This window comes from Onthophagus taurus, chromosome 5, assembly GCF_036711975.1.
Source record: "Onthophagus taurus isolate NC chromosome 5, IU_Otau_3.0, whole genome shotgun sequence".
NCBI lineage: Eukaryota > Metazoa > Arthropoda > Insecta > Coleoptera > Scarabaeidae > Onthophagus > Onthophagus taurus.
In genome coordinates this window covers 6,187,040-6,202,902 of record NC_091970.1, presented here as the reverse complement: position 1 = coordinate 6,202,902, position 15,863 = coordinate 6,187,040, and the positions used below count along the sequence as shown (strand labels likewise).

The following is a 15,863-nucleotide window of genomic DNA, read 5'->3' as shown; positions in this document are numbered from 1 at the left end:
TTTTAACAAAACGATCATTACCTTCATGAATAAGATAGAACAATATAACTAATGAAGTTCCATTTAGGAATATTTGAGGAATAACTCTACCAATTTTCATCTTTCTATTTTAATGCTCGAGAAATGAAGATTTAATTAACATAATTGCTAAAAATATTCATCAAGTACTACAAAAATCTTTTGGTAAATATCCTGGATAAATATTAATATAATGAGCCAAAATCTTGTTGATTAATTAATAATTACCTTAAAACGACCACAATGCCATCAAAAACATTAAATCCATTTGATATGTACTTAAAAGGTCCTTCCGCTATAATTTTCAATAACATCTCAACGGCAAAAACCGCCGAAAAAACTAAATTACTAATTTCCACGGCTGTTGTTAAAGTTTCCGGCTGATCGTGATACTCGATCCCCATCGATAAAGTATTAATTAAAATCGCTAATAAAATTCCTTGTTGAAAATATTTATGATTAACCAATCTTCTGATACTTTTCCTAATTATTCTAAACCCTTTCAACAATCCCTTAATAAGCAAACAAGTCCAAATGTATAATTTCGACCGTGTCTCATCTTTGTACTCGGTTTCTTGCACCCATAAATCTTGGCAACAACTGAAATCATCTTCACTCGTCGGTTGATCATCGGTTTTGCATCTATTTCCAATTCCTTTTGAGAGATTATCAAAAAATGTGTCTAAAGCTATTTGCCCGGTTGGTAAAGCGGCGTTGATTGCGCCTAAAGCTAAAAGTTCTTGGCACGTCATCGCTTCGCCGTTAATCAATTCGGAGTAATCGGATGGTTGTTGAGTTGTTTGTTGATTAGGATTTGTTGAGGAAATTTGCCAGATGTTTCCATCGCCCGTTTGGGTCATTTTTTCACTCGAACAAACGTTCCTTTTTTCTAATCCTTCAATATTCGATGCTAAAAGATTTGTCGATTGCGCTTGATTCACGGATTCGCCTCCATGAAGTACCACGACGTTGTTGAACATTACCGACGATCGTCTTGATCGGCAGATATTAATCGTCGTTGGTGATAAAAGATTTGTCGGACTCTAAAAAATTATTATATCAATATTAAATTGGTGTTGAGGAGAAATTTGTTTACATCGTTGTTATTTGTTGTTATATCTTGATTAGAAATCGATGGGACTCTTAATAAACTAGGTCTTTTACTAGATTGGGATTTTTCTTCGTTTTTTGCGTCTCTTTGTGTTACTTCGCTTATTGAGATTGAACTCGTTCTTGAGATATCTCCTCCACCTTGCTGCAACTTTAATTAATACAACATAATTAATACAACATTAATTAATAATAAATAATTAAATTAATCTTACTGTTTGTTTCATTTTTGGGCAACAAGGATGGTGTCTTTTGCTGTAATTTAGCCGGATCGTTTCGCCAGCCAAAATCTTCTTTTCTCTTCTTTGATCTCTTCGATACTTTAATAATCTTATTTTTTTAATTAATCTCCGTTTACTTCTCCTCCATAAATGCGCTATGTATTTAACAATTTCAGCGTAACAACTCGTAGGTTCGCTATTGTTTAACGAAGAAGCTAAAGTACTACTGCTTTGGAATCTGGCTCTCTCCAATCGCATTCTTTCCATCTCCCTTTTTTTCGTTTCGGAGAATTGGGTGGCTATGACGACCAGGCAGAGATTAATCATGAAAAACGAGCCAATCTAGATAAATTAATTCGATTTTAATAGATTTCGAAAATAACGAGTTAATTGGACCGCGTTATACATCACTTGATTAAGTGTACTAACTAGTTTCGGCCCTTTGCCATCTTTAGAGACTCTACAAATAGATGAATATCTCTCATCTTATCCATTTTATAAACGACAGCACTATGACGTCATATTTTCAAAAAATCGTATCATCTCTATTTTTAATAGTAATGATATGATGTATATGTTAAATTGAAGCTTGAAGATCCTAGTTTATGATATGATATAAAAACTGTATGATAATATTAATAACATTTCTTGAAAAAAGGTATTAAAGAAAACACTGTCAAATTAGCAAAATAAAATGACGTCATATTTTAAAAAAATCGTATCATCTCTATTTTTAATGGTAATAATATGATGTATATGTTAAATTGAAGCTTGAAGATCCTAGTTTATGATATGATATAAAAACTGTATGATAATATTAATAAAATTTCCTGAAAAAAGGTATTAAAGAAAACACTGTCAAATTTGCAAACTAAAATGACGTCATATTTTCAAAAAATCGTATCATCTCTATTTTTAATAGTAATGATATGATGTATATGTTAAATTGAAGCTTGAAGATCCTAGTTTATGATATGATATAAAAACTGTATGATAATATTAATAAAATTTCTTGAAAAAAGGTATTAAAGAAAACACTGTCAAATTTGCAAAATAAAATGACGTCATATTTTCAAAAAATCGTATCATCTCTATTTTTAATGGTAATAATATGATGTATATGTTAAATTGAAGCTTGAAGATCCTAGTTTATGATATGATATAAAAACTATATGATACTATTAATAAAATTTCCTGAAAAAAGGTTTTAAAGAAAACACTGTCAAATTTGCAAAATAAAATGACGTCATATTTTCAAAAAATCGTATCATCTCTATTTTTAATAGTAATGATATGATGTATATGTTAAATTGAATCTTGAAGATCCTAGTTTATGATATGATATACAAACTATATGATAATATTAATAAAATTTCCTGAAAAAAGGTATTAAAGAAAACACTGTCAAATTTGCAAAATAAAATGACGTCATATTTTCAAAAAATCGTATCATCTCTATTTTTAATGGTAATAATATGATGTATATGTTAAACTGAAGCTTGAAGATCCTAGTTTATGATATGATATAAAAACTGTATGATAATATTAATAAAATTTCCAGAAAAAAGGTATTAAAGAAAACACTGTCAAATTTGCAAACTAAAATGACGTCATATTTTCAAAAAATCGTATCATCTCTATTTTTAATGGTAATGATATGATGTATATGTTAAATTGAAGCTTGAAGATCCTAGTTTATGATATGATATAAAAACTGTATGATAATATTAATAAAATTTCTTGAAAAAAGGTATTAAAGAAAACACTGTCAAATTTGCAAAATAAAATGACGTCATATTTTCAAAAAATCATATCATCCCTATTTTTAATAGTAATGATATGATGTATATGTTAAATTGAAGCTTGAAGATCCTAGTTTATGATATGATATAAAAACTGTATGATAATATTAATAAAATTTCCTGAAAAAAGGTATTAAAGAAAACACTGTCAAATTTGCAAAATAAAATGACGTCATATTTTCAAAAAATCGTATCATCTCTATTTTTAATAGTAATGATATGATGTATATGTTAAATTGAAGCTTGAAGATCCTAGTTTATGATATGATATACAAACTACATGATAATATTAATAAAATTTCCTGAAAAAAGGTATTAAAGAAAACACTGTCAAATTTGCAAAATAAAATGACGTCATATTTTCAAAAAATCGTATCATCTCTATTTTTAATGGTAATGATATGATGTATATGTTAAATTGAAGCTTGAAGATCCTAGTTTATGATATGATAATATTAATAAAATTTCTTGAAAAAAGGTATTAAAGAAAACAGTGTCAAATTTGCAAAATAAAATAACGTCATATTTTCAAAAAATCGTATCATCTCTATTTTTAATGGTAATAATATGATGTATATGTTAAATTGAAGCTTGAAGATCCTAGTTTATGATATGATATAAAAACTATATGATAATATTAATAAAATTTCCTGAAAAAAGGTATTAAAGAAAACACTGTCAAATTTGCAAAATAAAATGACGTCATATTTTCAAAAAATCGTATCATCTCTATTTTTAATAGTAATGATATGATGTATATGTTAAATTGAAGCTTGAAGATCCTAGTTTATGATATGATATAAAAACTGTATGATAATATTAATAAAATTTCTTGAAAAAAGGTATTAAAGAAAACACTGTCAAATTTGCAAAATAAAATGACGTCATATTTTCAAAAAATCGTATCATCTATTTTTAATGGTAATAATATGATGTATATGTTAAATTGAAGCTTGAAGGTCCTAGTTTATGATATGATATAAAAACTGTATGATAATATTAATAAAATTTCTTGAAAAAAGGTATTAAAGAAAACACTGTCAAATTTGCAAAATAAAATGACGTCATATTTTCAAAAAATCGTATCATCTCTATTTTTAATAGTAATGATATGATGTATACGTTAAATTGAAGCTTGAAGATCCTAGTTTATGATATGATATACAAACTACATGATAATATTAATAAAATTTCCTGAAAAAAGGTATTAAAGAAAACACTGTCAAATTTGCAAAATAAAATGACGTCATATTTTCAAAAAATCGTATCATCTCTATTTTTAATAGTAATGATATGATGTATATGTTAAATTGAAGCTTGAAGATCCTAGTTTATGATATGATATAAAAACTGTATGATAATATTAATAAAATTTCTTGAAAAAAGGTATTAAAGAAAACACTGTCAAATTTGCAAAATAAAATGACGTCATATTTTCAAAAAATCGTATCATCTCTATTTTTAATGGTAATAATATGATGTATATGTTAAATTGAAGCTTGAAGGTCCTAGTTTATGATATGATATAAAAACTGTATGATAATATTAATAAAATTTCTTGAAAAAAGGTATTAAAGAAAACACTGTCAAATTTGCAAAATATAATGACGTCATATTTTCAAAAAATCGTATCATCTCTATTTTTAATGGTAATAATATGATGTATATGTTAAATTGAATCTTGAAGATCCTAGTTTATGATATGATATACAAACTATATGATAATATTAATAAAATTTCCTGAAAAAAGGTATTAAAGAAAACACTGTCAAATTTGCAAAATAAAATGACGTCATATTTTCAAAAAATCGTATCATCTCTATTTTTAATGGTAATAGTATGATGTATATGTTAAATTGAATCTTAAAGATCCTAGTTTATGATATGATATAAAAACTGTATGATAATATTAATAAAATTTCCTGAAAAAAGGTATTAAAGAAAACACTGTCAAATTTGCAAAATAAAATGACGTCATATTTTCAAAAAATCATATCATCCCTATTTTTAATGGTAATGATATGATGTATATGTTAAATTGAAGCTTGAAGATCCTAGTTTATGATATGATATAAAAACTGTATGATAATATTAATAAAATTTCTTGAAAAAAGGTATTAAAGAAAACACTGTCAAATTTGCAAAATAAAATGACGTCATATTTTCAAAAAATCATATCATCCCTATTTTTAATGGTAATGATATGATGTATATGTTAAATTAATGATTGGAGATCCTAGTTTATGATATGATATAAAAACTATATGATAATATTAATAAAATTTCCTGAAAAAACGTATTAAAGAAAACAGCAAGACTACTTGCTTGGAGATTACAATACCACTGGCTGAAGACTATTTACTGAAACTATTCTTCTTTTGAGTGATATCTTTCTGTGTCTCTTCTATTACAGATTTAAAAATCGCTGCTAGAACACTCGATTCTTTGTAGACGGACGACCTAGCACTACAAATATTGAGGTTTATTCGTGCGCCTAAAAATAATTTTGGTGTTTTCTGAAAGCGTTTCGACGAAAACACTTTCAGGTGTTAATGTCAACTTTAATTTTATTATTATATTCGTAATCTTTATAAAATTACTTTTAAAATGAGTCCAAACATCACGCACTTATCTCAAAAAACAAAAAAGTTAGAATAAAAAACATTAAACCCGAAGTTAGCAACAATCAAGATAGCAATTTAGTTTTTAAATATTAATACCAACCTAAATTCTTTATTTTTTTTTTTATTATATTTTTGTTTTTGTAATAAATATTAAGACATTTTATAAAAATTAAGAATATGTCAAAATGACATTGACATTCTTAACCGGAAGTTGACCATAACTTCACTAATATTGAAGATAAATATGTCGTGTTTATACTCATTTTAAAGGATTTTTAATGAAGATTACAAATATGTCAAAATTGAGGTTGCATTTTAAACTTGAAGTTAGTTATCATATAATAGAAGTTTTATAACTGAAGTTAATCTAGTGTTATTCACTTTTCCGCAATTTCTTTTTATTTTTAACGTGTTTTTGGGTCATTTCAAATTGATGAAACTGGTTAGACTTAAATTCTATATAAAATAAAGCCAGTTTTAAAGTACAAAATCAAACTTGGAATCATTTTGTCTCTAGTTTTAGTGATTAAATTTATACCACAACTTACAGAAACATAAAAATGGACTATTCTAAGAAATCTTATATTTTTAGAGAGATGAAAACGAAAATCCCGTTTTTCTCAACATTATTCATTAGTCGCTTAGACAAGTGATGTATAACGTGGTCCAATTAATTTACTTACAACGATCAAAAGAACGAAATAAATCCAATCCCAAAAACTGTGAGCGTCTTGGACGTAATACATGATGTCAGTCCATCCCTCCAAAGAAATAACCAAGAAAATAGCAACCCACGCCAATCCAATGTTGTCGAAAGAAATCGTCCCTTGGAAAGGATTTTCACCGCCCTCCTTACAAACGGTGTAGTACAAATTCCAGTTGACGCAACCTTCCGAATTCGTAGTCTTCTCCTCGAACGTCAAGTTACAAGTCTTATTGCCGTCTTTGAATTCGGGAAGTTTGGAACAATAATGCATGCCCGAATTATCCTTTTTACTACATATGTATTCCGTGTCTTGCATCGTTTCGTAATGTGGGGAAAATCCGCTGAAAGAACAACGTTAAAAATTAATAATTACAAAAAAATATTAAAAAAAAGTAAAAGAAATGAACCCAAACTGCAGATTCCCAATGGAAAAATCGAAATAATAAATGTTCAATAAAGGAAAAACACAAAACTGAACCCAACGATGTAATTAAACAACGATTGATTCACCGCGCTCGTATTTCATGTATATTTTTCGGGGTTTCTACCTATACGCGGAATCTCTGCATACGGCACATTTATTAAAACCTATAAATTTGTTCATCAATTTCATGCGCCAGGATCAAAATCAACAAATAAAAAATTAAAATTAAAATCTTTTTAATTGGAAATCCATAGTTTGAGGTGAACTGGGAATGATAAATATGTACACAAGTTCTTGGAGTTGCTGTTATCGCTTTAATTACTATCTATAATAATAAGAGATTTTAGGAATTATGCATTTTCATTTATATATAATCATAAAACAGTCTAAAATTTAATGGGCCAAAATTCACTCAAAAGTAAATCACTTCTTAGACATTAAGATTTGTATCTCTTTGTTTTCATTGTCATCTCAAAATTATGAAGCACTCCCAAACGCAGAAGCATTCTGTGTTGTTTCAAGAAATCAGCGTTAAATTGAATATGGCTTCGGTGTGGTGTGGATTGATTGGGTTTGACTTGGTTGGCTTGTTTGATTATAGTTTTGGATTGCGTATAATTTTGGTGAAAATATGCTAATTTGTCTTGGATTTCGTTTTAATGTAGATAGGTTCAGTATCATTTGGTTGTGGATCACATAGATTCAGTTTTGGTGTAGATTAGTGGTAGAACGGATATCCGACAATTTTATCGAATTTTGTAATTTTCGCCGATTAGTTTTAAAAATTCGTATAAAATCCATTTCTTGAAATATGAGTATGAAAATTTCCCAAAGTGTTAATAAAAGTGTCCTCTTTCCAATGAACAAACCCGTTTTGAAAAATAACTTTAAGTTTTTGAGAAAACAATATTTGAAGTTTTGATAAAATTTTCGATGTTGCAATTTTCATCGATAATTTTCAAAATTCGTTATAAAATTCATTTCTTGAAAGATTTTTGTGGAAATATCACCAATTATGAATTAAAGTATCCTCTTTTTAATGCAACAAGCCGTTTTGAAAAATCGCTTTTAGTTTTTGAGAAATAAATTTTTGAAATAATTTTTTCGAATTTTGCAATTTTCGCCGATTAAGTTTTAAAAATTCGTATAAAATCCATTTCTAGAAATATGAGTATGAAAATTTCCCAAAATGTTAATAAAAGTGTCCTCTTTCCAATGAACCAACCCGTTTTAAAAATAACTCTTAGTTTTTGAGAAAACAATATTTGAAGTTTTGATAAAATTTTCGATCTTGCAATTTTCATCGATAATTTTCAAAATTCGCTATAAAATTCATTTCTTGAAGGATTTTTGTGGAAATATCACCAATTATTAATTAAAGTATTCTCTTTTTAATGCAACAAGCCGTTTTGAAAAATCGCTTTTAGTTTTTGAGAAATAAATTTTTGAAAAAATTTTTCGAATTTTGCAATTTTCGCCGATTAAGTTTTAAAAATTCGTATAAAATCCATTTCTTGGAATATGAGTATGAAAATTTCCCAAAGTGTTAATAAAAGTGCCCTCTTTCCAATGAATCAACCCGTTTTGAAAAATAACTTTAATTTTTGAGAAAACAATATTTGGAGTTTTGATAAAATTTTCGATCTTGCAATTTTTATCGATAATTTTCAAAATTCGCTATAAAATTCATTTCTTGAAGGATTTTTGTGGAAATATCACCAATTATTAATTAAAGTATCCTCTTTTTAATGCAACAAGCCGTTTTGAAAAATCGCTTTTAGTTTTTGAGAAATAAATTTTTGAAATAATTTTTTCGAATTTTGTAATTTTCGCCGATTAAGTTTTAAAAATTCGTATAAAATCCATTTCTTGAAATATGAGTATGGAAATTTCCCAAAGTGTTAACAAAAGTGTCCTCTTTCCAATGAACCAACCCGTTTTGAAAAATAACTTTAAGTTTTTGAGAAAACAATATTTGAAGTTTTGATAAAATTTTCGATCTTGCAATTTTCATCGATAATTTTCAAAATTCGCTATAAAATTCATTTCTTGAAGGATTTTTGTGGAAATATCACCAATTATTAATTAAAGTATCCTCTTTTTAATGCAACAAGCCGTTTTGAAAAATCGCTTTTAGTTTTTGAGAAATAAATTTTTGAAAAAATTTTTTCGAATTTTGCAATTTTCGCCGATTAAGTTTTAAAAATTCGTATAAAATCCATTTCTTGGAATATGAGTATGAAAATTTCCCAAAGTGTTAATAAAAGTGTCCTCTTTCCAATGAACCAACCCGTTTTGAAAAATAACTTTTAGTTTTTGAGAAAACAATATTTGAAGTTTTGATCAAATTTTCGATGTTGCAATTTTTATCGATAATTTTCAAAATTCGCTATAAAATTCATTTCTTGAAGGATCTTTATGGAAATATTACCAATTATTAATTAAAGTATCCTCTTTTTAATGCAACAAGCCGTTTTCAAAACTCACTTTTAGTTCTTGAGAAATAAATTTTTGAAATAATCGACAATTTTTTGTATCCGTTCCATCACTAGTGGAGATGGGTTGGATTTGGCTTAGCTCGCATGGATTAAATATCATTTCAATGTAGATATACTGATTAGGTTGGGTCTCCTTTGAATGTAAATCAGATCAAATGGATTAGGTTTGCGTTGATATTTTAGAAGATGCAATTTCTATTATTTTGCTTTTTCTTTATTTGCAACTTGAAAATGCTCCAAATTTAATAATTTTGAAAAGTCTGGCAAAAATTTGGGAATTTGTTCCAATAAAAATAATTACAATGCATAATTCCCCAATATGAAATTCAAGCGACAACACATCGAACGGTTATAAACCAAAAAATAAAATCGACCGTTTTAGATCCATTTTTCCCGGAAAACCCGCTTCAAAAAAGTAGTTTTCATCGGGATCTGTGTCCGTTCCTCATCAAGTATGCACAGAGAACCCTTTGCTCGTCGACCTAACCTAATTCTAACGCGATTATCGGGTACGTTTTGGCAATTATCATTTAAACTTTGTTATCCAGTTGGGGAGACGTTTCCGCTCCTAATTGGGCTACTTGGACTGCCAGAGAAAATTACTTCCTAATTGAATATTACATTTTATTTCTTTCATTCTATTAAACTTCAATCAAAGAAAAAGCCAAAAATTTCGTTTTGACCTCATTTTCAATTTTATCAGCTCCACCAAACACTTATTATTATCATTATTATCAGTTAGATAGTTTTTTTAGGAGCCGAGAAAGTCTTCGGTAGATACGACGTGAATCTCGACCCCTTAATGATGATATACGCGTAAATTTGCAGCCGGATGCTTCAGCACCCATTCTGGAGTTCCTTCGTGACAAATGGGACCTATTTTGGCGCGGTGCGGCCTAAGCGCTGTGCTGATGACGGCTGGTTAGTGAATTCGTGATTTACGTTGATCCCGGAGACCCTAAAGCCGTTAAGCTTTAAGAACTAATTACGACGCTAAATCAAATTTAAGGAATTCGAGAAAAATGGATCCAAATAAGATTTGTTATATACATTATAAATAAACATCGAACAACGAAAACATCAAAAAGTACTAATTATACTAGTCGAGATTAAGAAAGTGGACTTGTTGCTGATTGGAAAATAAAATTGATTATTTCATGTATGCAATCGGGAGTTGGGTGTTAAAATATTCAAGAATTAGATTGTGTTTGAACCACGCCGAGTGGATATTGATTCCTAACAATGCAGAAAAAGATTCAAATGGAAATATAAATACTTTAACTAACACACTATATTTTAACTAGCACTCGAACTGACACTAGATCTAGAACTACAAATATTCAGGATTCTAGAAGATCTAGTGTTAGATCTAATGTTAGTGTTGGTTCTATACCTTTTCAAGTTCAAAATTGGCATTTAATAATTTAACAAAACAATCTTTGAAAAATTCATCAAACTTTCATACTTTTGCATTTTTCTTGATATCTATATCTCTGAGAGCAAAAGTGCAAGAGAGCAATATTGTTCAGAATAAAATTTGCTACAAGCTTTGTTTTAAAAGTTTTTTTGTAACATACTCAGATTCATCAGTGTCACCATTAAGTTGAAAAAACAACAAATTCATCAAATTTTCATACTTTTGCATTTTTCTTGATATTTATATCTCTGAGAGCAAAAGTGTAAGAGAGCAATATTGTTCAGAATAAAATTTGCTACAAGTTTTGTTTTAAAAGTTTTTTTGTAACATACTCAGATTCATCAGTATCACCATCAAGTTGAAAAAAAACAAATTTTCATATTTTTGCATTTTTCTTGTTATCTATATCTCTGAAAGCAAAAGTGCAAGAGAGCAATATTGTTCAGAATAAAATTTGCTACAAGCTTTGTTTTAAAAGTTTTTTTGTAACATACTCAGATTCATCAGTGTCACCATTAAGTTGAAAAAACAACAAATTCATCAAATTTTCATACTTTTGCATTTTTCTTGATATCTATATCTCTGAGAGCAAAAGTGTAAGAGAGCAATATTGTTCAGAATAAAATTTGCTACAAGTTTTGTTTTAAAAGTTTTTTTGTAACATACTCAGATTCATCAGTATCACCATCAAGTTGAAAAAAAACAAATTTTCATATTTTTGCATTTTTCTTGTTATCTATATCTCTGAAAGCAAAAGTGTAAGAGAGCAATATTGTTCAGAATAAAATTTGTTACAAGATTTGTTTTAAAAGTTTTTTTGTAACATACTCAGATTCATCAGTATCACCATTAAGTTGAAAAAACAACAAATTCATCAAATTTTCATACTTTTGCATTTTTCTTGATATCTATATATCTGAGAGCAAAAGTACAAGAGAGCAATATTGTTCAGAATGAAATTTGCTACAAGATTTGTTTTAAAAGTTTTTTTATAACATACTCAGATTCATCAGTATCACCATCAAGTTGAAAAAAAACAAATTTTCATATTTTTGCATTTTTCTTGATATCTATATCTCTGAGAGCAAAAGTGCAAGAGAGCAATATTGTTCAGAATAAAATTTGCTACAAGCTTTATTTTAAAAGTTTTTTTGTAACATACGCAGATTCATCAGTCACCATTAAGTTGAAAAAACAACAAATTCATCAAATTTTCATACTTTTTCATTTTTCTTGATATCTATATCTCTGAGAGCAAAAGTGCAAGAGAGCAATATTGTTCAGAATAAAATTTGCTACAAGCTTTGTTTTAAAAGTTTTTTTGTAACATACTCAGATTCATCAGTATCACCATTAAGTTGAAAAAACAACAAATTCATCAAATTTTCATACTTTTGCATTTTTCTTGATATTTATATCTCTGAGAGCAAAAGTGTAAGAGAGCAATATTGTTCAGAATAAAATTTGCTACAAGTTTTGTTTTAAAAGTTTTTTTGTAACATACTCAGATTCATCAGTATCACCATCAAGTTGAAAAAAAACAAATTTTCATATTTTTGCATTTTTCTTGTTATCTATATCTCTGAAAGCAAAAGTGCAAGAGAGCAATATTGTTCAGAATAAAATTTGCTACAAGCTTTGTTTTAAAAGTTTTTTTGTAACATACTCAGATTCATCAGTGTCACCATTAAGTTGAAAAAACAACAAATTCATCAAATTTTCATACTTTTGCATTTTTCTTGATATCTATATCTCTGAGAGCAAAAGTGTAAGAGAGCAATATTGTTCAGAATAAAATTTGCTACAAGTTTTGTTTTAAAAGTTTTTTTGTAACATACTCAGATTCATCAGTATCACCATCAAGTTGAAAAAAAACAAATTTTCATATTTTTGCATTTTTCTTGTTATCTATATCTCTGAAAGCAAAAGTGTAAGAGAGCAATATTGTTCAGAATAAAATTTGTTACAAGATTTGTTTTAAAAGTTTTTTTGTAACATACTCAGATTCATCAGTATCACCATTAAGTTGAAAAAACAACAAATTCATCAAATTTTCATACTTTTTCATTTTTCTTGATATCTATATCTCTGAGAGCAAAAGTGCAAGAGAGCAATATTGTTCAGAATAAAATTTGCTACAAGCTTTGTTTTAAAAGTTTTTTTGTAACATACTCAGATTCATCAGTGTCACCATTAAGTTGAAAAAACCACAAATTCATCAAATTTTCATACTTTTGCATTTTTCTTGATATCTATATCTCTGAGAGCAAAAGTGCAAGAGAGCAATATTGTTCAGAATAAAATTTGCTACAAGATTTGTTTTAAAAGTTTTTTTGTAACATACTCAGATTCATCAGTGTCACCATTAAGTTGAAAAAACAACAAATTCAACAAATTTTCATACTTTTGCATTTTTCTTGATATCTATATCTCTGAGAGCAAAAGTGCAAGAGAGCAATATTGTTCAGAATAAAATTTGCTACAAGCTTTGTTTTAAAAGTTTTTTTGTAACATACTCAGATTCATCAGTGTCACCATTAAGTTGAAAAAACCACAAATTCATCAAATTTTCATACTTTTGCATTTTTCTTGATATCTATATCTCTGAGAGCAAAAGTGCAAGAGAGCAATATTGTTCAGAATAAAATTTGCTACAAGATTTGTTTTAAAAGTTTTTTTGTAACATACTCAGATTCATCAGTGTCACCATTAAGTTGAAAAAACAACAAATTCAACAAATTTTCATACTTTTGCATTTTTCTTGATATCTATATCTCTGAGAGCAAAAGTGCAAGAGAGCAATATTGTTCAGAATAAAATTTGCTACAAGATTTGTTTTAAAAGTTTTTTTGTAACATACTCAGATTCATCAGTGTCACCATTAAGTTGAAAAAACAACAAATTCAACAAATTTTCATACTTTTGCATTTTTCTTGATATCTATATCTCTGAGAGCAAAAGTGCAAGAGAGCAATATTGTTCAGAATAAAATTTGCTTTAAGATTTGTTTTAAAAGTTTTTTTGTAACATACTCAGATTCATCAGTGTCACCATTAAGTTGAAAAAACAACAAATTCAACAAATTTTCATACTTTTGCATTTTTCTTGATATCTATATCTCTGAGAGCAAAAGTGCAAGAGAGCAATATTGTTCAGAATAAAATTTGCTACAAGATTTGTTTTAAAAGTTTTTTTGTAACATACTCAGATTCATCAGTGTCACCATTAAGTTGAAAAAACAACAAATTCAACAAATTTTCATACTTTTGCATTTTTCTTGATATCTATATCTCTGAGAGCAAAAGTGCAAGAGAGCAATATTGTTCAGAATAAAAGTTGCTACAAGATTTGTTTTAAAAGTTTTTTTGTAACATACTCAGATTCATCAGTGTCACCATTAAGTTGAAAAAACAACAAATTCATCAAATTTTCATACTTTTGCATTTTTCTTGATATCTATATCTCTGAGAGCAAAAGTGCAAGAGAGCAATATTGTTCAGAATAAAATTTGCTACAAGATTTGTTTTAAAAGTTTTTTTGTAACATACTCAGATTCATCAGTATCACCATTAAGTTGAAAAAACAACAAATTTTCATATTTTTGCATTTTTCTTGATATCTATATCTCTGAGAGCAAAAGTGCAAGAGAGCAATATTGTTCAGAATAAAATTTGCTACAAGATTTGTTTTAAAAGTTTTTTTGTAACATACTCAGATTCATCAGTATCACCATCAAGTTGAAAAAACAACAAATTCATCAAATTTTCATACTTTTGCATTTTTCTTGATATCTATATCTCTGAGAGCAAAAGTGCAAGAAATATAAATATTGTTCAACGTTAGATTGTTGTATATTTTTATTGAATTGTTGTGACGTTTTTATTGAATTGTTGTGGCGTTTTTATTAAAATTTGAAAAGAACTTCGTTTGTACAAATCAAATTTTCTCAGCAGAGCGTCCAAGAAACTGCAAATTCAAATTGGGTGAAATTGAATGAACGAAAAGTGCCTCAGGGTTGCGACGTTTTTACCTCAACCGTTTTCAGTCTCGAGCTTGAAAGTAATTAATTGGGGAGAAAGGGAAATTCAGCAACAAGTCAACATCACTTCTAAATACAGAATTTCAAAACACCAATATTGGCCCAACGCCAAATGAGACATTCAAATCGGATTGTTAAAAAAGGCGGAATTGAGCCAAATAATTTACGACATTAAATTCATGCATCACACCAAATTTATAAGTAATAATGATTTGAATTGATTTACACATAAATTAATGGTATCTACAATGTGTGTGTAAAAAGAAATAGAGATATAGAAGGAAAGATCAAAATGCTTTTTTCGCATTATTCGCCTCTCGACTTAGCACAGATTCTTACGCGCTAGGCAAACGAACTATGTACTCTTCCTTCAAATCCCTGTAAAAGAAAAAAGCCAAAAATGGGTTTAAACGTGTGCACTAAACTAAATTATTTTCTTTTTATAATTTCACTTAAATTAAGAATAAAGAAATAATATAAAACTACGAGGAAACTACATGCTAAAAGGTTTTTTTTAAATGGTTTAGATCAAAATGCAATAACTTTCTCAAGTTTCGCAATCAAAAACTGGTTTAGCTCAAAACAAATTTGATATTTTCGGGGTTTGTGCATCAAAATGTATTGATAAGAAGCTTAAAGCACAAATTCAAAAATAAATCTAAGAATAAATAAACCTGTTTGAAAAGAAACGATGTTGAAGTTATTGAATTAAAAGGAAACATTTTAATACTTACGTTGGGAATGTAACGTTTGGGTATTCTCCTTTGGGTATGAAACATCGTTGTCGTAACATGCCCTGCCATAACTGCACACCAACTATCCCGAAAATAAAAAAAACGAAGAAGCACAGCAGCAGGACGTTGCCCAACATTGGTAATGTATCCAGAAGTAACATTACTAATATCCTCATACCTGAAAAAATTAAATTAAACAATTTATGCATTAAACTTGATTGCTTTTAACAAAGAAACTCTACATCAAACACCGGAAATTAGAAAATGCGA

General features: G+C 27.9%; 1 protein-coding gene across 2 annotated transcripts in view; it reads right to left on the bottom strand.

The window, feature by feature from the left end:
* LOC111426592 (Ca[2+]-channel protein alpha[[1]] subunit T) overlaps window positions 1–15,863 on the bottom strand; it is a 94,335-nt gene that overhangs the window by 34,018 nt on the left and 44,454 nt on the right. For both annotated transcript variants that reach the window (XM_071195778.1, XM_071195779.1), the window contains exons 6-11: window positions 15,594–15,771; window positions 15,199–15,237; window positions 6,459–6,822; window positions 1,344–1,691; window positions 1,115–1,279; window positions 247–1,061 (exon numbers count right to left, since the gene is read on the bottom strand). In XM_071195778.1, coding sequence (XP_071051879.1) covers window positions 247–1,061; window positions 1,115–1,279; window positions 1,344–1,691; window positions 6,459–6,822; window positions 15,199–15,237; window positions 15,594–15,771 — 1,909 coding nt within the window. The remainder of the gene's footprint in view (window positions 1–246; window positions 1,062–1,114; window positions 1,280–1,343; window positions 1,692–6,458; window positions 6,823–15,198; window positions 15,238–15,593; window positions 15,772–15,863) is intronic.